The 24,303-nt window shown below is 37.5% G+C and overlaps 2 protein-coding genes across 2 annotated transcripts in view; both read right to left on the bottom strand.

Annotated features, from left to right (window-relative positions):
• Nucleotides 1-553, bottom strand: part of LOC107572244 (macrophage mannose receptor 1-like) — a 5,968-nt gene extending 5,415 nt beyond the window's left edge. Inside the window, exon 1 of the mRNA XM_016258671.1 lies at nt 418-553. Coding sequence (XP_016114157.1) covers nt 418-553 — 136 coding nt within the window. The remainder of the gene's footprint in view (nt 1-417) is intronic.
• Nucleotides 554-8,393: 7,840 nt separating this feature from the next.
• Nucleotides 8,394-18,027, bottom strand: LOC107572245 (uncharacterized). The gene is made up of 9 exons (XM_016258672.1): nt 17,805-18,027; nt 17,574-17,719; nt 12,368-12,647; nt 12,126-12,271; nt 11,614-11,887; nt 11,379-11,518; nt 11,059-11,150; nt 8,704-8,806; nt 8,394-8,609 (listed from the first exon to the last, which is right to left on the bottom strand). Exons 1-9 carry the CDS (start codon nt 17,966-17,968, stop codon nt 8,602-8,604), a joined length of 1,353 nt encoding a protein of 450 aa, XP_016114158.1. The 5' UTR covers nt 17,969-18,027; the 3' UTR covers nt 8,394-8,601.
• Nucleotides 18,028-24,303: the final 6,276 nt, after the last annotated feature.

The raw sequence follows: 24,303 nt of genomic DNA on the forward strand, positions 1-24,303 counted from the left end.
ATATATATATATATATATATATATATATATATATATAACATTTCCCCCTCACTTCTGAAATGATGGCTACGCCCCTGGTACTTACACATACCATTCGGAGGGTTGTTACATGTGTGCAGTTACACAAACATTAGAGCTGTAGATACTATGTACCAATGTGTACTTACACTGTGGTTACATACTATATAGACATCTAGTTACTATGTAAGTACACCGGTATTATGGCCACTTAATATAAAGTGGGACCAGAAAGAGAATTGCATGTTCCCTCTCAGGACACACCTTGAGCTGATTCTGCAGTTTCATCATGACCTCTAGATCTGTGGCTTGTCCTGCTTTCCACTCAGCTCAAGCATTGATCATTTCCATGATGTTTTGTGTGTATTTGAATGATGTAAATAAGTGCTTGAGCTCCACAGGAGTCCATCATCTCAAATCTCCAGTATGCCATCAGCTTCATCGTGAGACTCTCATAGAGACTCCTAATGCGGTAAACATCCTTCACCGTTTGCACCGCAAACTCCAACCTCCACACCAACGAAGAAGCAGACATTCTTATATAATGCAAAGCATGTCACAGGTCACATATGTTGAAACATACCGTGATTTCACCATGATCAACATTCATCTCAAACAATCAGGTCTGCGATAGGGAAAGGTTTGTCTTAGTGTGGCGATTGACGAGATGGAAATGCTGTACATTTATCAAGTCCTCTCACACAGACACACACATGTCGTTTTTTATGGTTTATGAGGACTCTCCATAGGCGTAATGGTTTTTATACTGTACAGACCGTATATTCTATTGTCCTACACCAACCCTACCCCTAAACCTACCCCTCACAGGAGACTTTGTGCTATTTCAGATTTTCAATACACTCCATTCTGTGTGATTTATAAGCGTTTTGAATTACGGGGACACTGAAAATGTCCTCATAAATCACCTTCGCGTTGTAATACCTATGTCATACCCATGTCATTATACACATTTGTGTCCTCATAAACCACATAAACATGCACACACACACACACTCACACACACACTCACACACACACACACACACTTACTTATCTATCTAAATGGAGACATTCCATAGAAAAGGTCTGTGAAGCAAAATGGGTAATACAGAAACTCATGCATGTGATGATGATAAGTATTATGCATTAATCACTATTATTTTACATTGTGACTGTGCATTATAGAGTTAAGGAAATCAGACTTAACAATTAAACAGTTATTTGTGCACAGATATGTTGATGTTGTTTCACAGTGAAGAATATTAACAGCATCCAAACCTGTTTTAAATATTTTCTTTTGTGTTTGCGTTTTGTGCACTAATTGAATAACTAAATTAAATTCAGCTTTTACATTTTCCCACACATTTGGCTTTTACCGTTTTTGTTTACTAGATTATCAAAATTATGTTTACAAAACGATTGTGTTATTATATAGGGAAGAATAAATGAACAACGATAGATCATAGTGGCTGGAAACACACTCAAATGCTGTTAGCGCCTCACAGTGGTGCTTTGATTTTGAGGCCGTAAGTAAAAAATAAAATAAATAATAATAATAATATCTAGAAATATATATATTTTTTTTTCAGAACTATTTATGTATTTCTCTAATTTGCAGTGAAAATGAATTAACAAAAGTCCTAGCTTGGGGCTCGAGCCCCTGCCCCTTTAATCACAGATGCTAAAGCGCCCTTTCGGTCCAGTCCTTGAGCCCTCGGACCGTGATTTCAGTCAAAAAACCTCGTCAAAAAACCTCAGGGCAATACCAAAGACAGTTGCTGTCTTGAGCACGACCTTCAGAACATTATCTGAAACTGATTTCTACTCACTTCTATAAAACTGAAGTGAAGGTAGGGGTTTACCTAACTAATAGACAGGGTTGCCAACTTTGCTTGCCGAGCTGGAGTGAGATTTAGATGACATGGTTGAATCAATAACACGGGGCAATATTTGAGGTTTAGGTTTTCAATTGTTCATTTCTTATTTCCTCTTAATAATGCAAATTAACCAAATACTCAAGCCTAATGTCGTACTAGATGCACTTTTCAGAACCTGTCCCTATAAAATCAAGTCAGGAATCTTGGTGTGATTCTGGAGACAGACCTTAGTTTCAGTAGTCATGTCAAAGCAGTAACTAAATCAGCATACTATCATCTCAAAAACATTGCAAGAATTAGAGGTTTTGTTTCCAGTCAAGACTTGGAGAAACTTGTTCATGCCTTTATCACCAGCAGGGTGGACTATTGTAATGGTCTCCTCACCGGCCTTCCCAAGAAGACCATTAGACAGCTGCAGCTCATCCAGAACGCTGCTGCCAGGATTCTGACTAGAACCAGAAAATCTGAGCATATTAAACCAGTCCTCAGGTCCTGATTGATTTTAAAGTACTTTTACTCGTTTATAAATCACTCAATGGCCTAGGACCTAAATACATAGCAGATATGCTCACTGAATATAAACCTAACAGACCACTCAGATCATTAGGATCGAGTCAGTTAGAAATACAGAGGGTTCACACAAAACAAGGGGAGTCCGCTTTTAGTTATTATGCCGCCCGCAGCTGGAATCAGCTTCCAGAAGAGATCAGATGTGCTAAAACATTAGTCACATTTAAATGCAGACTCAAAACTCATCTGTTTAGCTGTGCTTTTACTGAATGAGCACTGTGCGATGTCCGAACTGATTGCACTGTTTTATGTATAATCATTTTCTGTTTTAAACTGTTTTAAATAAATTTTAAATCATTAAAAAAGTTTTTAAATTCCTTGATTTATTGCTGTGATTATGATTTTATGATTATTTTACTTTCTATTATGTAAAGCACTTTGAATTACCATTGTGCATGAAATGTGCTATATAAATAAACTTGCCTTGCCTTGCGAACAACGCACCATTTGATGCGGGATTTTCAAAAAGATTGAAACTAAAAGACAATATGCCGACTATATTGGATCCGACAGTCATGTTGCAACACACAAGTGTGAGTAACTGTCTTCATTACGTGATCATTACTGCTTTGTCTGTTAAACAGATCGTTTGATATGTACTGAGTATTTATGCATTTTTAACCTAAATCACAGCAGTGCACATCTATGAGGAATGTCGCTGTCAAACATATACAACTATTAGCCAATCATAGCAGTGTTTAGCATTTACTTCCGAGTCTACAGTTAATCCGCCACGATTCAAATGGAGTGTTCTGATGAGGGTGACAAAAACAGGACAGAAAATAGCCTATTACTTCTAAATTATGATATTTTTGGATGTAAAAAAAATGTGATAACATTATAAGTGGACCTCGGAGAACAGTACAAAATAAAATTAATAATTTTAATATCATTAATAAACAACAGGTCACCTGAGTGTACTTAAAAGGGTCCGCAATTTCATGGCTATGTTTCTCAACCAACAAGTAAAGTTTTAAAAATTGCAATTTACAATAATATCAAATTAAAGTTTCGGGAGTTTTGTGAAATTACATATAAATAAGTCAGTGGTTCAACAAAAGTGTACATTATGATTTAATTGCAATTACCATGCAATTAAGTGTCCAAAAACATGATGCTTAGTTAAACTTAAGGGTCCCACTTTATATTAAGTGGCCTTAACTACACTCTAAAAAATGTTGGGTTGTTTCAACCCAACATTTTTTAGAGTGTACTATTGTACTTACATTTAAATTAATCATTTGGTACAATGCACTTTTTGTGTACATACATGTTTTTACATTGTACTTTTATTTAAAAAAAATACCTGCATGTAATTACATCTGTAATTAATTTCTGTAATTACATTTATAATTACACTGTTGACCCAACCCTTACACCTTAACCCACCTTTAAACCCACCCATACCACCAAACCTGTCCCTAACCTTACCTGTGTCCCACCTCAATAGCAGCAGAAGTGTTTTGCAATACAGTATGAACACAATAAGTACAATTATTTTTTGATGTAAGTGCATAGTAGTTAAGGCCACTTAAAACCCAGCTGTTGGGTTAAGTTTTTACATTCAAATTTTAACCCAAAAGTTGGGTTAGTCCATATTTGACCCAAAGTTGGGTTGAAACAACCCAACATTTTTTAGAGTGTACTATTGTACTTACATTTAAATTAATCATTTGGTACAATGCACTTTTTGTGTACATACATGTTTTTACATTGTACTTTTATTTAAAAAAAATACCTGCATGTAATTACATCTGTAATTAATTTCTGTAATTACATTTATAATTACACTGTTGACCCAACCCTTACACCTTAACCCACCTTTAAACCCACCCATACCACCAAACCTGTCCCTAACCTTACCTGTGTCCCACCTCAATAGCAGCAGAAGTGTTTTGCAATACAGTATGAACACAATAAGTACAATTATTTTTTGATGTAAGTGCATAGTAGTTAAGGCCACTTAATATAAAGTGGGACCAACTTAAGTATATTATTTAAAATTATTTCCATAAGTACTTTAAAAAAAAAATGTGTTAAAGTGTAGCTTACTTACATGGACCTGTAACAATGACCTGACTATGACTTCACCTGAGCCCTGGGGTTTAATTTATAAAACAATATCCATCCTAAAAGTGTACGTACGCACAAAAGTTTTCAGATTTATAAAACCACGTGTATACCAGAACCTGCGCAAAAATCCCTTTGTAAATCCCAGTTGGGGGGAAGATTGTGCACACGTGCATATATGGAGCTTAACACCGAGTTTTACTATGCATAACCTCATTTGCATATCATTTCCATGCATATTCCATCCACGTGACAGCATGTTTAACACCATCAAAGAAGACGTTAAGGAAATATGAGATACGGACTAAATGCCATTTGTGCCACATTCATTTTTATTGCTAAAATCATCCAATATCCTTGTTATGTTTTAGAATAAATATATCAAAATATCCATAAAAACAAAACTGTTTAGTTCTCAGATAAATAGCCCGGAATATAGCTGGCCTCATACTTTTCCACTGGCCAGACAGTATTTCAATTGTTTTAAACAATTCAAATCAAATTAAATGTATGCAGTTTTGCTGATAAGGTGAACATATTTGAGCTATTTTTAGTGGAAACAGATAATCCTATATTTATTGCAGTGTAAATACAATTGCATGTCACTGACAAAGTATTTTAAAAAGGAAACACGCAAACCTTACCGTTTTTTTTTTTTTCAAGTCGTATCCTTCAAACACAGTGCTATTTTTCATAATGTTGTAGAGATGACTTGACACGACATTAACACCTCGTGCAGTTGCGGTTGTACAGTAAGCTATTATCATTGGTCCAATTTGAACCGGATAATGAACAGTTCGACCATCGAATCCAGAAGTGTCCGCCATAATATCGAAGTATGTGTGCATCATTGATCATTGATCAAGCCCCTGTTGTTAAAAACTGTTTAGATAAAACCAGATCAAAAAACGGGGCATTTATATCTATAAGTGCCAGCGCGGGTCAAATTTACCTCCTATATAATGCCTGTATGTTTGCGCTGTCATTTTCGTGCTGCTTATGTTCTAACAGTACATTGCTAGGCCACACCTTTCACTCACTGAATTAGCAGTTATCAGTTTCATAAATAAAGACAACATGTGTAAAAGAAGGCGATTTATGAATGCTGAAGAAGTATAAGAAGCACTTAAAGGTCATGAGCGATGGAGAGCCTGAAGTGTGGGGAGATAAGTAAAGCGTCCTGGGTCGGCTCAGCATTTGACGGCGATCAATAGCCTATATCATATTTAGGCGTTTTATCCTAATGTTACTCATAATTGTTCAAAATTTGGATTAATTATTTAATTTTTGATTTGCCATTTCTATCGTTTATTGTTCGCTTCTGTGTCTGCCTGTTTCCTGAAGAAAAATCCGATCTGATGTAGGCTAATGAATAAAACATTATTTTTTTGTATTATTACCCGACGTTTACTGGTGTTCTTCTTGTATAATTCAAATTATAAATGATATAACTAAACAAATGAATAATTCATTAGGTGAAGCTGTGCGCTTGAATTTGTCATTGCATCATCCTATGCAATGTGGTGAATTACTATTGCTCGTTATTGTCTATAGGCTGTTTTTGTAATTTAAATAACATAGGTTATCTTAATATATTGATTAATGACATTGTATTATGATAGCCTATTACACCACCCACATATGTATTTACTTCCTTCTAATTCTAGTTGTCAGTGCAGGCTTGTTTAGCTTAATTTTGACCGTTATGAAAAGTGACTATAGTGTAGCCTGCATAAAAAAGCTTAGAGCAAAAACAGGACAAAAAAATATTTGATGACTAGACATAATCATTTCATAGACACTTCTTCGTGAAGACAGTAGCATAATACAGTGAAATAATATGTTCTTTAGTCATTCAAAAACAGCTGTCATGTGCGTGGGTAAAATTTACCCGCTAGTGCTTTTAGATATACAGCGACCCCTGGCGGTTCTAGTGTTAATGAGAGTGGAATATTTCATGTAACTGTGTATATCAAAATGAAAACAGTTTAAAATCGTCGTTTACGTCATTACTTTTCTCACTCCAGGAAAAAAAATAAAAGAGTTTGTATGCATGGTCTAGAATGTCCGTACGGTGCGTACATATTTATGGCAAGTTTATTTTTTATAAATCCCGATTTGTGCGTGAAAAATTGCATACGCATATTTCTATGCAATTCTGTGCATACGCAACGTTTATAAATGAGACCCCTGATCTTTATTAGACACTGAGAGGGGGAGAAGCTTAATACAATTTACAATACAATTATTACAAAAAATGAACAGTCTGTGTTTAAAATTAAGAAAAACAAGCTTCTAAAAAAAATCTGACCCTGATTATGGTCTTTAATTGGTTAGAGTTCAAATAAAGCAAACAGCTGCTCATTCCCCATGCTTGCACTGTTCTCTGTCCATTCCCGTCCCTGATAGCACACGTACATCACAGAGACGTCTGCATTTACATCTGCAAGACACATATCTTTAGATTGTTTGCTTATCTGTAACACATCTATAAAACATTTCCTATCAGATTTCAAATAGACGATTATTAGACGTCTTTAAGATGTTTATGATTTAGAACGCATGTAAAACTGACATCTTACAGACGTCTGTCAGATGTTTGTATACAGCAGATGCTTTCTAGATCATGAAATCTACCACCAACATATGTATTTACTTCCTTCTAATTCTAGTTGTCAGTGCAGGCTTGTTTAGCTTAATATTGACCGTTATGAAAAGTGACTATAGTGTAGCCTGCATAAAAAAGCTTAGAGCAAAAACAGGACAAAAATATAGTTGATGACTAGACATAATCATTTCATAGACACTTCTTCGTGAAGACAGTAGCATAATACAGTGAAATAATATGTTCTTTAGTCATTCAAAAACAGCTGTCATGTGCGTGGGTAAAATTTACCCGCTAGTGCTTTTAGATATACAGCGACCCCTGGCGGTTCTAGTGTTAATGAGAGTGGAATATTTCATGTAACTGTGTATATCAAAATGAAAACAGTTTAAAATCGTCGTTTACGTCATTACTTTTCTCACTCCAGGAAAAAAAATAAAAGAGTTTGTATGCATGGTCTAGAATGTCCGTACGGTGCGTACATATTTATGGCAAGTTTATTTTTTATAAATCCCGATTTGTGCGTGAAAAATTGCATACGCATATTTCTATGCAATTCTGTGCATACGCAACGTTTATAAATGAGACCCCTGATCTTTATTAGACACTGAGAGGGGGAGAAGCTTAATACAATTTACAATACAATTATTACAAAAAATGAACAGTCTGTGTTTAAAATTAAGAAAAACAAGCTTCTAAAAAAAATCTGACCCTGATTATGGTCTTTAATTGGTTAGAGTTCAAATAAAGCAAACAGCTGCTCATTCCCCATGCTTGCACTGTTCTCTGTCCATTCCCGTCCCTGATAGCACACGTACATCACAGAGACGTCTGCATTTACATCTGCAAGACACATATCTTTAGATTGTTTGCTTATCTGTAACACATCTATAAAACATTTCCTATCAGATTTCAAATAGACGATTATTAGACGTCTTTAAGATGTTTATGATTTAGAACGCATGTAAAACTGACATCTTACAGACGTCTGTCAGATGTTTGTATACAGCAGATGCTTTCTAGATCATGAAATCTTTAACAGACATCTTGCAGACATGCGTGTGCTATCTGGGGTGAGATTCCGTTCATCTTACTACAGCTCCAAAGGTACAACAACATTAAATGGCAGGAAATTTAATAAAACAAGAACATCAACACAATTAAAATGACAATATATAGATATTAGACGTAAAAAAAAAAATCTACATTGACAGTGAATATACAGAAAACTTAAGTCATGTTAAGTTTAATTATTTTAATTATATGTATTGATATCTTTATTTGTTGACAATACACAATTACACAAGATAGTTTTACAATAGTTCTGCTTTAAAAGTATTCACATAGTAAACACATGAAGAAAATTCAGCCAGTGTAATTAGAATGAAAATCATCTTTAATGAATATGAATGTAGTGAATTAAAGGCAGTGTTGATTTCCAGAGTATTAATTTTCCCTACTTCAATGACCTGTAAATAAAACATTTTTGTTTATTACATCACATAGTTTTTATAATCATTCCCTATTTCATAAGTTATTGTACAGTTGAGAGAACAGACTCACATTCTGGATTAGCTACATTCACTTTCTTGATCACCCGTTTAGGGGTTTGAGACCAACGCAGAGTCACATCTGTCAATCCTCTAGCAGCTAGAGCAGATCTCAACTAAAAATAACATGTTAATACTAAAGTGATTTACATTGAACTACATGATGAATTCAAATCTTCATGTTAAATGTCACTGTAAACCCAGATTAAAACTTTGTCATAATATTCCTGATGAAGCAAATTTGGAGCAATGTCAGTCAAATTTGGTTACCTTTCAGTCAGTCACTACGAGTCACGTCATGACCGACGAATTGGGATCTCGCTTCGAGAGACCAATCTACTTCGAGTGTAAACTAAACGAGCCAATGCACATTTGCATGCGATGATTGCATCCAGCTGCCGTTGATCACAGCGTGAGCATAAAAAAAGCAGCAAATGCAACGCATACCAGTTTTTTGCTTCGAAGCCGAGCGACAACATCGTTCTGCTCCTACCAGTGTCTTCAGTGAACTACAAGTTCAGCGCGCTCTTGGAAGCTTTTGTGTTGGCGGACGGCGCTTCAGCGGTGGTCGTTCCTGTGTCGAGTGGGTTGCACACTTCAGGTTGCACTACCCCTGTTGTGCTGCAAGCGGCCTACTCCCCTGTGCGCCTCAGCACGTAAAAGAGCCTTTCCCTAAAAGAGCCAATTTTCTCTAAAAGAGCTTACACGGGTGCTTATTTGTAAAGACGACGGATCGTCTTTTTAAAGATGCCGTTTCACACGTGCGTTTCTGGATGCGGTCGTTACCTGGCGCCAGGTGATGGTCACGATCGCTGCCTCATGTGTCTGGGCATTAAGCACGCTGAGGTGGCATTCGTGGATGAGTCATATTCCCATTGCGGGAAGATGACCATCTTGGAGCTGAGGACAAGGCTTCGCTACCTCCAGGGGGACGGTGTTCCGTTGCCTCTGCCGCGATTTAGTGCTCGTTCTGACGGCAGCCAGGCGAGGAATACTTCCAGCAGTAGCGCGGGCAGTCTGAGGGTTACAATGGTGGCAAACCCCTCAGGGTCCCACCACTCCTCCAGCGCTCCGCAGACAGCAGAGCCGCCAAAGGAACATGCTGGGCCCTCTTCAAAGAGCGTACCAGCGGTATCCCTCAGGGCTCCTCCCGATGACGGGATGTCGATCGCTGCATTGGAGGGAGCGCTCTCTGGAGAGGAAGATTCGGCTGCCCTGCCACCCTCCGGGACGGTGGCAATGCCTGAACCGGATCCAGAGATGTCGGCTATGCTTTCCCGGGCCGCCGAAAGGGTAGGGCTCGAGTGGAATTCTCCATTGCGTCCCAAGCCCTCGATGTTAGATGATTGGTTTCTTGGGGTGGCTCGTGCTGGTTCTCAGCGCCTCGCCCCGGTGCCTTTCTTCCCGGAAGTGTATGAGGAGCTTACCAGGTCTTGTAGCCGGGCGTAAGCAAGCTGCCCAGCCCGTCCAGGCCCCCGTCAAACCTGGCGGCAAGCAGAAGAGCAAGCAGCCCTGAGACGGGCGACCCAGATATGGAGGAATCTACTCTTCGGGAGATGGTGAACGCACCACTCCCTCACCCGGGGAGGGTCAGGTGGAGAATCTCTTGTTTTGTTTTTCCCCGCTGTCAGCCTCACGGTCGACGGTACCCAAATTCTCAACAAAAGAGCAGTTTTCACTATCTGGACACAAAGACCGCACACAAAGCTTTAGTACCTCAGACCAGCTCTTTGTCTGTTACGGAGGCCGGCAGAGGGGAATGCTGTCTCTAAGCAGAGGATGGCCCACTGGATAGTGGATCCCAATTCGTCGGTCACGATGTGACTCGTAGTGACCGATTGAAAGGGAACGTCTCTGTTACATATGTAACCCTTGTTCCCTGAAGGAGGGAATGGAGACGTCACGTCCCGTCACCACGGCTGCTGTACCACCACTGAGCGGCCGGGTCACCGGCTCGGCTCCGAAGCAAAATCCTGGTATGCGTTGCATTTGCTGCCTTTTTATGCTCACGCTGTAATCAGCGGCAGCTGGATGCAATCATCACATGCCAATGTGCATTGGCTCGTTTAGTTTACACTCGAAGTAGATTGGTCTCTCGAAGCGAGATCCCAATTCGTCGGTCACGACGTGACGTCTGCGTTCCCTCCTTCAGGGAATGAGGGTTACATACGTAACCGACACGTTTCTATATACTGATTACTGACAATATATAAATGGATAAAATTAAATAAACCAATGTTGAAATAAATCTACAATGATACATACAAATAACTGTAGCACTAGTTATCCATGTAAATCTCCAAAAGCAGAAAAAAACTACTGGTATTTTACAGTAATAATGAGGGTTGAAGTTGTTTTTTTCTCTCACCTGTTTCAGTACGTTTTCTCTCATTGTAGAGACAGTCAAATCATTGCTGGACTTAAACTGCATTTTTACAAATGATTTTTTAATACAGGGACCTAAACAAATACATGGATATTCATATGTATATGTATATACATAAAACATCTTCTTAATTTAACACTGAAATATTGGAAATATGTTTTAGACCCTATACACAATTTACTACAGTTTGCATTTATTAAAACATATTTACATAAACATACAAAAAAAATATACGATGATGCAAGTTAAGACATTATTATTATCTGATATTCTGATATCTGATAACAGTTTTACCGGTTTACCTTCTCCATAGACTTTCACCTCACACAGAGTGAGTATCTTCATGTCTCCAGGAATGATTAGATTCACGTAACGTCCCTCCATCCCACCGCACGAGTAGCTGTAGGACTCACCTGCTGGAATAGCAGGAATAACAGCACATCTACAGACAAAAACAGATGAGAGATGTAAAAATACTCTCATATCCTTCACATTTGTGGTCGATGTCTCGTGCTCTTTCAACCTCAATTTCCTCACATGGGATTGTTGTTGCTGTTGTTCTCCAAAGTGTTTCCAATGCGAATCTCCATTCCGTTTATTCGTTCTGCACAGCAGTCGTTTCTGTTAGTGATGACCACTCTGTTAACTCGGTAAATATGATGTAGATCCAGCCTCCACCATGGGTTAGTCTGACTGAGAGTTGAGGAGCATCCCGTATACAACTGCTGGAGACCTCGATCAATGGCTTTTTCAGCAAACCAGTTCTCAGATGTTGATGACTGTGTAGAAGCACCAGCTACTGCCAGATTTTCTAGAAAATGTATGAACAAAAATGTCACAATGCATCTTAATGCTCAAAGCTTGTAGCAGAGGCAAAGATTATTAGTGAACAGTGACTTGAAGTGAGAAATCAATTACTTTGACCAAACAAAATTGCATAAATTATGATTTTGTGTCTCTTTTAAATATGTTTTAAGCATGGCATGAGAGTACATGAAATATATATTCATGTAGAGTTTTAAATTCAAAGCTCTACAACAATTAATTACCTGCCAAATACCCGTAGACTTCAACCTCGCAAAGACTAAGAATCTCCCAATCTCCAGGAATATGAACAATCATGTAACGTCCCTCCATCCCATTACATGAGAAGTTGTAGGACTCACCTGCTGGAATAGTAGAAATAACAGCACATCTACACACAGAGAGAGAAACAATTACAGAACACATTCACATAATCCTTCACATTTGTTCTTGATATCTGACATTCTTTTAACCTCAAGTTTCTCACATGGGATTGTTGCTGCCATTGTTCTCCAAAGAGATTCCGATGCGAATTTCCGCTCCGTTTATTTGTCCTGCATAGCTGTCATTTCTGTTAGTGATGACCACTTCACTAACTCGGTAAACATCACGCAGATCCAGCCTCCACCATGGGTTAGACTCATTAAGGGTTGAGGTGCATGCTGTATTCAACTGCTTGAAGCCACGATTACTATCAGTGGCCTTTTCAGCAAACCAGCCCGCAAATGTCGAAGACTGTGTTACGGCTCCTTCTACTGCACGATTTCCTGGGAAATTAATAAAAACCTTTTGTGATCCATGTTTACGCATAATTTGAACAAGCATGAATGAGACTTCTATGGAAGCGTATTTCCACGGAATAAATCCATCTCTGACAAACAATGCCGCTCTCACACTACACATCATGTTCTCACGCAGTGAAAAATACACCGACAGAAAAGACAGTGCAGGTTACTTCTGGTATGAAACAAGGTCTCAGGACTCTCAGCTATCAAATTTAGTCATTTTTAAAGAAATTCAAACAGTAAATACAGTATCAAGACAGATCGCTGTAGTGCCTCAGTTCAAGCAGCACATGTGAACCGATTGTCTTTTCATATGTACTTAAAGCACGACATAAACATCAGAACGTATTTTATTTCAACCGCAGAACACACCCTTTTTCAAGTTTAAGTCCACCGAAGTTAATCTACTCTCCTGTCTGATTTGTGGTTAAGGCTAGAAGGGATACAGCTGCGGCTCCTGGGCATGCGCACATCAATATAATGTAACTTTTGTCACACTGTACAACAATAATGACTGTTTTTTGCATTATTGTTTAGGGTTGGGGTAGGTGTAGGTGTATACGTTAATAAAACACAATCAAATTCACATTTTTCTGAACGAGGAAGTCTTGTCCAACTGGAACAGTGCTTTACATTTCCGGTCTCTGTTTCAAGTCACAATAACAGATTTTCCAAGCCGATAATATAGTGTGAAACCTATTAAAAATGGTTTTAAAAAACACCACATGGCGCCATAGTTTCATCACTTTACAGTGTCGCAATGACCATCTTTTTGCAGTAAAGGAGATGTCATAGTTTAATGAGTGGGAAGATGACATGAAGTGACGCAAGGTTAGCTGTGTTGAACAGTGGTGGAAAGAGTACTAAGAAATTGTACTTAAGTAAAAGTATTGCTATTTAAGGAATTTATCATTTTTTTTATATTTTCACCCAAAATGAGACGATGTGAGCATTTTGGAGCAGGGTTAACCCTAACCCTTAGACCCATGTACTTTAATGTCTGTTTCACAAGTGAGACCCAGAAAATCCCTTATATGGAAAAATGCATCAGATATCAACTGAATAACATGCAGATAGACACACTTCGACTGACGAAACGTGGAAGACAATAAACACACAATTGCAATGCAATGCTAATTGACATAGCTTGTATCACAGTAAAGATTTTTATAAAAACATTTTCTGTCTCACTGTGATAAGAAGCAAGATGGAACCACAGAAGCTAACTGTTTCAAACACGACTGATGTTATATAGTGATTTTGGAGCAAAACATGATATTAGTCTCATAAATTGTCATGATTGACGCTATGTTAAGCAAACATACCTATCCCTGTTGCCAGGAGCAACTGTTTTATAACTCATTTTGAAAAGTACATTCACATATAAGATTATGTGGTTGTTTTTAAGAAGGGCAAAAGCAAAGAAGGGTAAGTGAGGGTTTAAAATTAAATAAAAGGGTTTAAAACAGTGTGAATAGAAAGGTGCCAGTAAAAAAATAATGTGGGGTGTGGGTAAGGTTGGGCATTATTGGAATTTTAATGATTCCAATATTCTTGTCAATTCCTAATTTTGATTACAATAGGGTAAAAAAAAATTTAATAAATAATCTTAGATATCATCTTATTACAAAATATTTCATAGTTAGCTGAATACTATGAATGAAAATCAACAGGCTAAAGAACACTTACACAAGGATGTGTGTGTAGCAGAGAAAACAGCCCGCGAGTCTTCTTGACTTGAATGGTTTAAAATCACATTGAAAGTGTAGTTTGTTATAATAACAAAGGTGGACTCCAGGCACATTTTCGGTAGGACAAAAAAAGAGCATTTTATTTAACATTTTAACCCATACCTAGGCTTGGGAATCCTAAATCTATTCCAATTCTGGAATAGGATGCTTAAGGTCAGGAATCGTCTACTTGTTATAAAATTTTAATTTCGATTCCTCTTATCGATTCTTTTGTGTGCATTTTAATATGACTTTAAACCATTCATGCACAAGAAGACTTGTGCATTGTTTTCTGTACTGCACACATAGGGGCATAGCCATCATTTCAGAAATGAGGGGGACAGAAATGTAAAAAAAAAAAACTTTTGACTTTTGTCTAATTGACAAGCTTTTTTTTTTTTGCTTATGTCTTTTAATTGGCCAAGAAATCAAATACACTGCTGGACGATAACCAATCATTTGTATTCTATCATTTTTTTCTGTATTTTCCTAATGACAATTTTAGGATTGGTTTATACAAACACATAATAAGGCAGAATAGTTTCTATATTGTAATAAATGTTATGTCAATTAGCACGGCATTATTCATATACTATGTATTACCTGGAAATTAAGATATACAGCGGTAGAGGGATGCCTTTGTCCATATTAGGGATTTCCTGCACATCATAAGTTATTACTTCCACGAGGCTGTTTTGGACTTTCTGCGCGAGAGCGCCCTCCAGCTTTGAGTATGAATGAAACATGCACTGCATGTTCACATCGTCTCGTTTTGGATATGTATAAATCGGCCGGTCAAACATATACTAGCCTATGTAGTTTCTTCACCCACGTGCACACACATCCAAAGCACGCACACATAAAAAGTGATTTAAAATGAATCTGATTAACAGATAAATCATGGCTGATCTATCAGCCAGATGAACGTAAAAACGTGCTCCACCCCAGAAGTTTGACAAGTGCTCGTCAAATGCCAGCTCGCTCTTGTTTTCCATCAGAGCCTCTTTTGTCTTTTTTTTTTTTGTACTTTGGAATTTTTTTAAGACACAAGTAAATAAGCCAACATAAAATATATTTCTTTATATATGTAATTATGCAGGAAATGTTAAACATGAACATATATCTGGTATTAGTATCTGAAATTCATTTGAATATACAATGAATAACACGATACAAGCCTCTGTTACTATATTGCTCTATGTTGTATTGAAATTCAAAGCTTGCATCATTTTGGAAATAAAGCTTCCTTTGTACCATACTGTATTTAGTCAGCATTATTTCTCTGAATAATTTATGGTGTGTATATTTTAATGTCCTGATTGAGCAACATCTATTTCAGACTTTTAGATCATGCAAATTCTATGGTGTTTTAGTATTACCGTTTCCATATGAGTAAACTTATGTATATATGTTGAATTAATTATTATTTTAACCAACCTTTTAATCATTACCTGCTTCAAAATTAATGATGTTAACAAAATAATTGTTGAAATATTTGCAGTTAGCCTACTGTACGAATAAAAACACTACAACAACAATAATACAAATAACAAATAAACAGTGAAAAACTGTACAAGGTGAATTAAGTTATATGTGTATACAAAGCAAATATCTCTATTCAGATTTCAGAATGAGCATGTTGTCATTTGTAATACATATGTTGAGCATCCAATGTTTATTTTTATTTATCTGATGAACGCTACTGTAATTTAAATGAAGGTAACTTTTAAATACCTAGGGGAAATCCCTGACATTAAACAAATAACCGTTTACATGCTTAGGGCGTTTGCATTGTATGAATGTACAGGGATACTTAAGATATAAAAACGCTGACTTGATGTTTTCTCATTAATTCTATTAATTCAGTATAATGTATGGGAATATCTAGTCTCAGCCTCAGACATCACGCCCACAGACCGTTGGCTGAACGTCTGATGCATACGGCACACTTAGCTGGAAACACTTTAGGAGTTTTGAAGTTGTCATTGGGTTGGCTGAATTAAACCCTATTCGCACGGGATTAGTATTATCTGGGGACCTTGTGTGATTTTGAAATTACCCCCCCACGTCTGAATTTCGTGTGGTACATTCGCACGGGATAAGTGAAGCCTGTGATTTTACTCGAATTTACTGACTCATCTCCCAGATACGATGTCAAGGCTTTGAGAGTCCCGTTCTATGGTCCAGTTAGATTGATTTAAAAAAATTAACTAATATAGTTTCGTGTCATTTACATTTCACCAGGTTAAAATAATATCTAAAGCTTTATGCTTGATTTATTTGTAACACATTAACCTCAAAACCTTTTCAGCTTTCTCTTTCTGCGAAAGATGGATAAAAAGGCGCACAGGAAACAAAAACCTTGAAAAATTATATACGATCCGCCAAATGCTGGCCAAATCACAGAGATGCCGATTCGCACGGGACTAATAATATCACAGGACGTCGGTTTTCGGTGAAATATGGTAAGTCATTTGCGGGGGAATTTTTACTTTACAAATTACAGACATGGCTGATTCGCACGGGATTAAGATCACAGACAACCTCCACAATTATTACAAATGACTGGAGGTCACCAGGTAATACTAATCCCGTGCGAATAGGGCTTTATACAGGATTTGCGGGAGACGTGTGTGTCACGTTCTTTAACATTCTGCCTGGAAACAAAGATGTTGTGATGCCAAACCCCTTCATGGAAGAAGAAAGCCATCGTGCTTACAACTGTGACGAGCGCTTACCAGGATCAACTAAACACTGGATTTTCAAAAGTATGTGAAATATTTAAAGTTTGCAGCATAGAATTTTTAAAATACGTCCAAGAGTTTTACTCATCTTTTGTTATTGTGGGGACATTTCCTCGCCCCTAAACATGATGCGGCACAAAAAGAAATGTGATTGGTTGCTTTACCTGTCAGTCATAAGGCCTCTTGGGTGGGCCTTGGCCATTCAAAGCGGCCAAGGTTCCCAGACCTTCTGCCATCATTCTGAAGGTCTGGTTACGCAAGACTAGGGAATACCATTATGGTGGCGCGGTGAGCAATCCAGTTCTCTAGATCAGTGGGAACAACTCACCCTGTCGTGACTAACCAATCAGAATCAAGCCTTCCAGAGAGCCGTGTGTAATAAAAAAATATTTATTACATTCAATATTGAAAAGTGCTATACAATAATGAATTACCTGCCAAATACCCGTAGACTCCAACTTCAACAAGAGTAAGCATTTTGTCATCTCCAGGAAGATGAACAATCATATAACGTCCCACCATCCCACCGCATGAGAAAGTGGCAGTGGCACTGGCCGCAAGAGTAGAAATCACACCACATCTACAGACAGAAAGATTGTTTGTTATTGGTTTGTCTTAATCTGCAGTGCTATTAATAGGCTAAATACAGTCAAATAAATCCTCACATGGTGTTGCTGTAAACGTCAAGAAAGTTTCCGATACGAATCACCGCCCCGTTAATCCTATCAGCATAGATATTTCTATTGGTGATGGTGACTCTGTTCACTCTGTATACTTTCAGTAGGTCCACTCTCCACCACGGGTCAGTCTCTGATTTGGTGTGGGCCATGGTGGTCAACAATCCATCAATAGCATAAGTAGGTAGCCAGATTCCATAATCTGATGACTCACTAGTTTCACCCCAAAGTGCTGCGTTCTCTGGAAAATGTTTCACGAATAAAGGCCAGTAAGAAGTCACCATTGTTTTATTCTTATCAAGCATTAGATCTCAAAGGGGATTTTTAAAGCATCTTACCAAAGTAATCTTTATTACTTATCAGCAATGTCAGAAATTAAGGGTGCAAAAAATGCCAGAGATATTTAAAGTGAACAGGCAAAAGAACGAACAGCTATCCGGCTATTTATTTCTTTTTTCAAGTCAGATAATGTAATTTCTAAGTACTTTTACATTTCTAAGTACTTTAATATTTGCCAGTTCAAACAGACAAAACAGAACAAAGATTGAAATAAAATGAATGCTTGCCTTCTTGTCCATTTGCCATTCCTTCAATCAATAAAAACCCTGTGGACATGAGATTTATGAGATTTATGAGTAGAACTAGGTTTTGTTAAATCACAATCATATTTGCATTCCCTTTGATATTGTCACTAACAAACTATCTAAATGATAATGGAAACATAAAATAGACATAATAATAATGACAAAATCTGCAACAAGAAAAATATTGTAATCTAAAGTGGGACGAGGAAACATTCCTGTAAATCACTATCAGGTGTTCTTGACAAATACAGACTATCAAACTATTTTTATACACAAATTAGCATCTATTTATCATAAGATTTGTTTGGTAAAGTAGATCTAAAAACAACTTTGAAGACCTATCCAAGAGATTAAGTGACAAACAAATCCACATTCTACAATCAATAAGTTTGAGATCAGTAAATTTAAGAACTTCACGCTTTCATTCAACAAGGGCACATTTAATTAATCAAAAGTGTCAATAAGGACATTTATAACATTACAAAATATTTATATTTCAAATAAATTATGTTGTTTTGAACTTTCTTTTCTCCAAATAACTTGCAAATAAATAATGCATCATAGTTTACACAAAAATATGATGCAGCACAACAGTTTTCAGCACTGATAATAATCAGAAATGTTTCTTGAGCAGCAAATCAGCATATTATTATGATTTCTGAAGATCATGTGACACTGAAGACTGGAGTAATGATGCTGAAAATACACCTTTAATAACAGCAATAAATTAGTTGAACATATATTCACATAGAAAATGTATTTCTTTTACTTATTTTCAGTTGTAATATGTTTGAAAATATTAGTTGTTTTGTAACAATACACAGAGCACAAGTATATAATGCAAACAATGATAAAAATGTATGGTTAAACAAATACCTTAATTATAGACAACCATAAATGTATGAAACAGCAACTGATCAAGATTAAGTTTATTTGGCAAGAAATTTCAACACGAACAGAGCAACATTTCTGAACAATGGAAAAACACTGCAGAAAACTCTGTTATTATGTTAGTGTGAATCTAATAAAAAGCAGATACATGAATGTTGTACTTTACCCAGTAAAATCCACAGGATATTGTAGAGCTTCTTCATGGTTGTTTAAAGGCATCTGTCTTTCTCTTAGGATGGAGAGTGTGCATTATATACATTTTATGGAGGACGATGCATTTAAATGTGCATCACATGACATTCCTCGTCTCTCCACCCTTCCGTCACATTCTCCTGTCTGTCAGCTGCAAAAACACAGACAAACAAATAAGCGTCAAATAAGCAAGCAGCTGTAGAACATGTGCAGGACACTTAAATGTGATTGTGCTTTTTCCATTGATGAACTTACATTAGGACATCAGAGCTCCTCCATTTCTTACTGTTTTTAAAGGTTATGTAAATCTTGTTTGTGTTCTCTAACCTTAATGTAGTTTAAAAGTTCTAGAATGCATGAATGAATTATTTAAAAGCAATCAAAAACATTAGTGACATCCATTGATTTATTTTTTTTGCAAATTTTGTGTCCTCAACTCTCCAACATTTGCATTGACACTCATGCAGTACAGGCTGAGGTGGAGTTTTTTTGTTTGTTTTTATAGTTTTGCATAGAACAACATTAACAGTAGCAGTTTCCAATGGTACCCTGCTGGCCAGCAGTACCAGTGGTGGTCGTTGTTAACCCAGACATCGACTGATCCAGTATGGAAATCTAGTTTATGATCCGCATGTTTAATATGGCACAAGTTTCACGAATAGACCCTATTCCATCTAAGCTACTAAAAGAGTTGCTTAAGTCATAGATCCTCTTCTGCATATTATTAATTCACCAATGACATTAGGATATGTTCCCAAAACCTTCCAATTGGCTGTTATTAAGCCTCTCATTAAAAAACACAACTTGATCCTAGAGAATTAGTTAATTACAGACAAATCTCCCTTTTCTGTCAAAAATACTAGAAAAGGCAGTACCCTCTCAGCTATGTTTCTTCTTAGAAAGAAATGGTATCTGTGAGGTTTTCTAGTCAGGATTTAGACCGTATCATAGTACTGAGACCACTCTCATCAGAGTTACAAATTTCCTGCTCTCGAAGAAGCAGTCGAGCAGCAGAAGAGGACAGCAGTTTGTAAGTGTTTGTCTTGTTTTTTCATTTGTCGTTGCTAGGAAGCATCATTTCACTTACCGTGGTAAATACGTTTTCAAGTTGCATTTTTTCACGTGCGTATCGCAGAACTTTCCAGTTTCGGTTTGCTAAATAGTAAGGCGTGGCCAAAGCCAGTAGAAGTACTTATTTACCTGTTTGAAAGCACTTGTTAGAAGAAGCAGTCAGTATGTAGTCAGTAGCAGTCAGGAGGGTGTATTACAGAAAGATCCTAACTTTAAAATCTTATCTTATCTGTTTGGTAAACATTGTAATTTCAGTTAGGACCACATTTAGGACAAAAGCTATTACAGAACAGCGTTTCCTAAGTGTGTTGTCTTATCTTAACTACAGATAAGAAGGGGGTATTACAGAAACCTCCTAACTTGACAAAAAATTCCTAAAAACTGGCTTAAAGGAACACTCCACTATTTTTGAAAATAGGCTCATTTTCCAACTCCCCTAGAGTTAAACAGTTGAGTTTTACCGTTTCGAATCCATTCAGCCGATCTCCGGGTCTGGCGGCAGCACTTTTAGCTGTAGCTTAGCATAGATCATTGAATCTGATTAGACCGTTAGCATCTCGCTCAAAAATGACCAAAGAGTTTCTATATTTTTCCTATTTAAAACTTGACTCTCTGTAGTTACATCGTGTACTAAGACCGACGGAAAATTAAAAGTTGTGATTTTCTAGGCCGATATGGCTAGGAACTATACTCTCATTCCAGCGTAATAATCAAGGAACTTTGCTGCCGTACCATGGGTGCAGCAGGCGCAATGTTATTACGCAGCGCCTGAAAATAGTCCCCAGCTAGATAACTTCCAACAAGCCTATTTTCAGGCACTGCGCAATATAAATATCAGCAAAGTTCCTTGATTATTACGCCGGAATGAGAGCTCCTTTCTCCTTTTGAAAGAAAGATATCCTGGGATTGTGAATGACCACAGAGTGTCAGGACCTCGGTTTAATGTCTCATCCGAAGGACGATGCTTGTTGACAGTATAGAGTCCCCATCACTATACTGGGGCGTTAGGACCCACACAGACCACCGGATGAGCACCCCCTGCTGGCCTCACTAGCACCTCTTCCAGCAGCAACCTAGTTTTCCCAGGAGGTCTCCCATCCAGGTACTGACCAGGCTCAGCCCTGCTTAGCTTCAGTGGGTAACCAGTCTTGGGCTACAGGGTGATATGGCTGCCGGCAAGGAAATGTTTAATCGTAGAACGACTCTTGGAGGACACTGAAGATGTGTTACATTTGGATGACAAAACACTTATAAGTAATAACAGACTGCCGTGCAACATGATATTACAGTTAGCACAGGAACTGCAACCAGCATTACAGAGACCAACAAAGCGTCACAGAGCATTACCGGTTATAGTGCAAGTGACTAATGCCTTACACCGTGTCTACACTGGACGCGAGCGGCATGGCGCGACAAAATACTATAGAACTCATTATAATTAGGGATGCACTGATATCTGGTATCGGTATCCGGCCTGATACTGAGTTCCTGTACTCGTACTTGTACTCGTTAAAATGCCCCGATACCAAACGGCGATACCACACAGCATGTGATAAGTGCCATATTCAGACAAAGAAACACCGACAACAGACAGAAGAATGGAGTTATTAGAGATTAAAGATGTCTACAAAGTATATGTATGCAATGAATATAAAACATTCAGTATTAATGCCTGTATAGCTGATTTGCGCCAGCTGGTAAGCAAATCACGCTGAGTGGATTGAGCGCACGGCGGTGCAGATGCGCGAGCTTGTCGAGTGAATATCCCGTTCTCACAGACATCACTGGAAAGCTTGTAGTTCGGTCGGATATGTCAAAAAGAAGTAAGTAAAACATTGCACAAGTTACTTAATGGTAGGGAGGGAGGGAGGGGGAGAGAGAGAGAGAGAGAGAGAGCGCACACTTCTGTTGTGTGCTCTTTATTGATGTTCGCTCACTTAGCACGCATCATTTGGATTAAAACTAAATCATAAATATAAGAAAATTTATAGGGGCATTCACTATAAACCTCATTTATTTTTACCCTTAAGCATACACGACTTTCTGGCGAAAGTGAAACTAACAGCCTGTGTGAAATGCGCTAGGCTGTACTGTACTTGTCCCTCTCATTCTGCACCAGTACAAATACGTGCACGCATTGCGCGTGTTTTGCTTGCTTCATGAGTGTTTCTGCATTATATGAGTGGCTTTGGAAAATAAATAGCTGCACATTTTAGATGAAAAAAATGTGACTTCTATTTATGAAAATATCACAGTTAGGAGATTTATAACGAGTGGTTCCCTACCTTTTTACAGCAAATCGCGTGATTACAGTACTAAGCCACTGCAATGGAGCAGCTCTAATGCTATTAAATTAAAGATGATGTAGGCTACCATGGAGAGAGAAAAAAATGAACAGTGAAAGTAACAAAAACGTGTAAAATACATTTTAATGGGCATAATTAAGTGTGAAAATAACCAAATTATATACAGACCAGATATAATTTTTGATATTTTTTAACTAGTGGGTGTAGGACACTATAGTTTATGTAAAGTGAGGATAGCAAAATAAACTAAACTGTGATATATTATACCCAATAATTCTTCATACAGTGGACTACCAGTAAAATTTATACAAATTTGGGACCAAAAATTATTGTTCTGACCAAGAATTTTTTCTGACAAACTTTAACTCTGAGTTCTTGTCATATTTTATTATAATTTTCTAAACTATAGCGAATAAACTGTGATAATGTGAGAAATGTTGAAGGTGTCTGAATAAATTTTGGTTTGACTGTATCTATTTGATAAATTAAGTTAACCAACTAACATTATACATACTCTTTTGGTTTCCGTACCCAATATTTAAAAAATTTACAAATGCAATGAAAATACTGGTATCGGTACTCAGTATCGGCAAGTACCAAAAATAAAAGTATCGGTATCGGGCAAGTACTGGAAAAAGTGGTATCGGTGCAAACCCTAAATTAAGCTTTAGCGTTAGTTCTGGCAGGTCACGTGAGTCAAGCTTGCATCAGCTGATTCTCAGCTGATCACATCTACCTATAGGAATACGACACCTATCGCGGCATTCCTATATAAGCTGTATTCAGTATTCAGCAGCTTTTTAGCTTGCTTCGGAGCAAATTAAGCATCGCTGCTCGCAAATCAAACTGTTGCAGCGTGTTTCAGAACATCTGAAATCCACATCTAAGATAAGTGAATGCTGTTTTAATCCATATCGCTGTGTATATTACAAACTTTATGCTAAGTATCTATCATTCTGACGATAGTGGTCCTGACAGAATTATAATCAGTGATGCTGTCTACACTGGTTGCGGCACAGTGCACAATGACAGATCCCCGACAATAAACTGCTGCCGCTTTCTATTTATGATGTGCTCACACAAATTTAAAATGATTTTCAACGGTCGCTTTGTCGTGTCCAGTGTATAGTAGACAGACTAGCTGTTGCGGCGTGGAGCGGTGGGACACAACAGCTGTCGCGTCCGGTGTAGACACAGTGTTACGATTTTCAAAGTGAAGTATCTTCTATTATTTTGTTTACCTCTTCAGCAGCTCGCACAGTGTTGGTTGCTTGGTAACAGACCTGAGAGTGGATTGTCGAGCTTGATAATGCAATTTAAGATTTCCTAACTAGAGATAAGATACGATTTTGTAAGATAGGATAAAAATCCCAAATCAAGTTAAGATTTGCTTCTGTAATACGAATTTCTGACATATCACATCTTAAGTTAAGACCTAAGACA

Source organism: Sinocyclocheilus grahami, unplaced genomic scaffold (genome assembly GCF_001515645.1).
Source record: "Sinocyclocheilus grahami isolate Dianchi unplaced genomic scaffold, SAMN03320097.WGS_v1.1 scaffold1723.1, whole genome shotgun sequence".
Lineage (NCBI taxonomy): Eukaryota > Metazoa > Chordata > Actinopteri > Cypriniformes > Cyprinidae > Sinocyclocheilus > Sinocyclocheilus grahami.

Coding starts and splice junctions, on each gene's coding strand:
- LOC107572245 (XM_016258672.1), bottom strand. CDS start 17,968: ATGGCCCACACCAAATCAGAGACTGACCCGTGGTGGAGAGTGGACCTA. Junction 12,648..17,573: donor AGTCTACGGGTATTTGGCAG/GTAATTCATTAT, acceptor TTAATTTCCCAG/GAAATCGTGCAGTAGAAGGA. Junction 11,888..12,125: donor AGTCTACGGGTATTTGGCAG/GTAATTAATTGT, acceptor TACATTTTCTAG/AAAATCTGGCAGTAGCTGGT.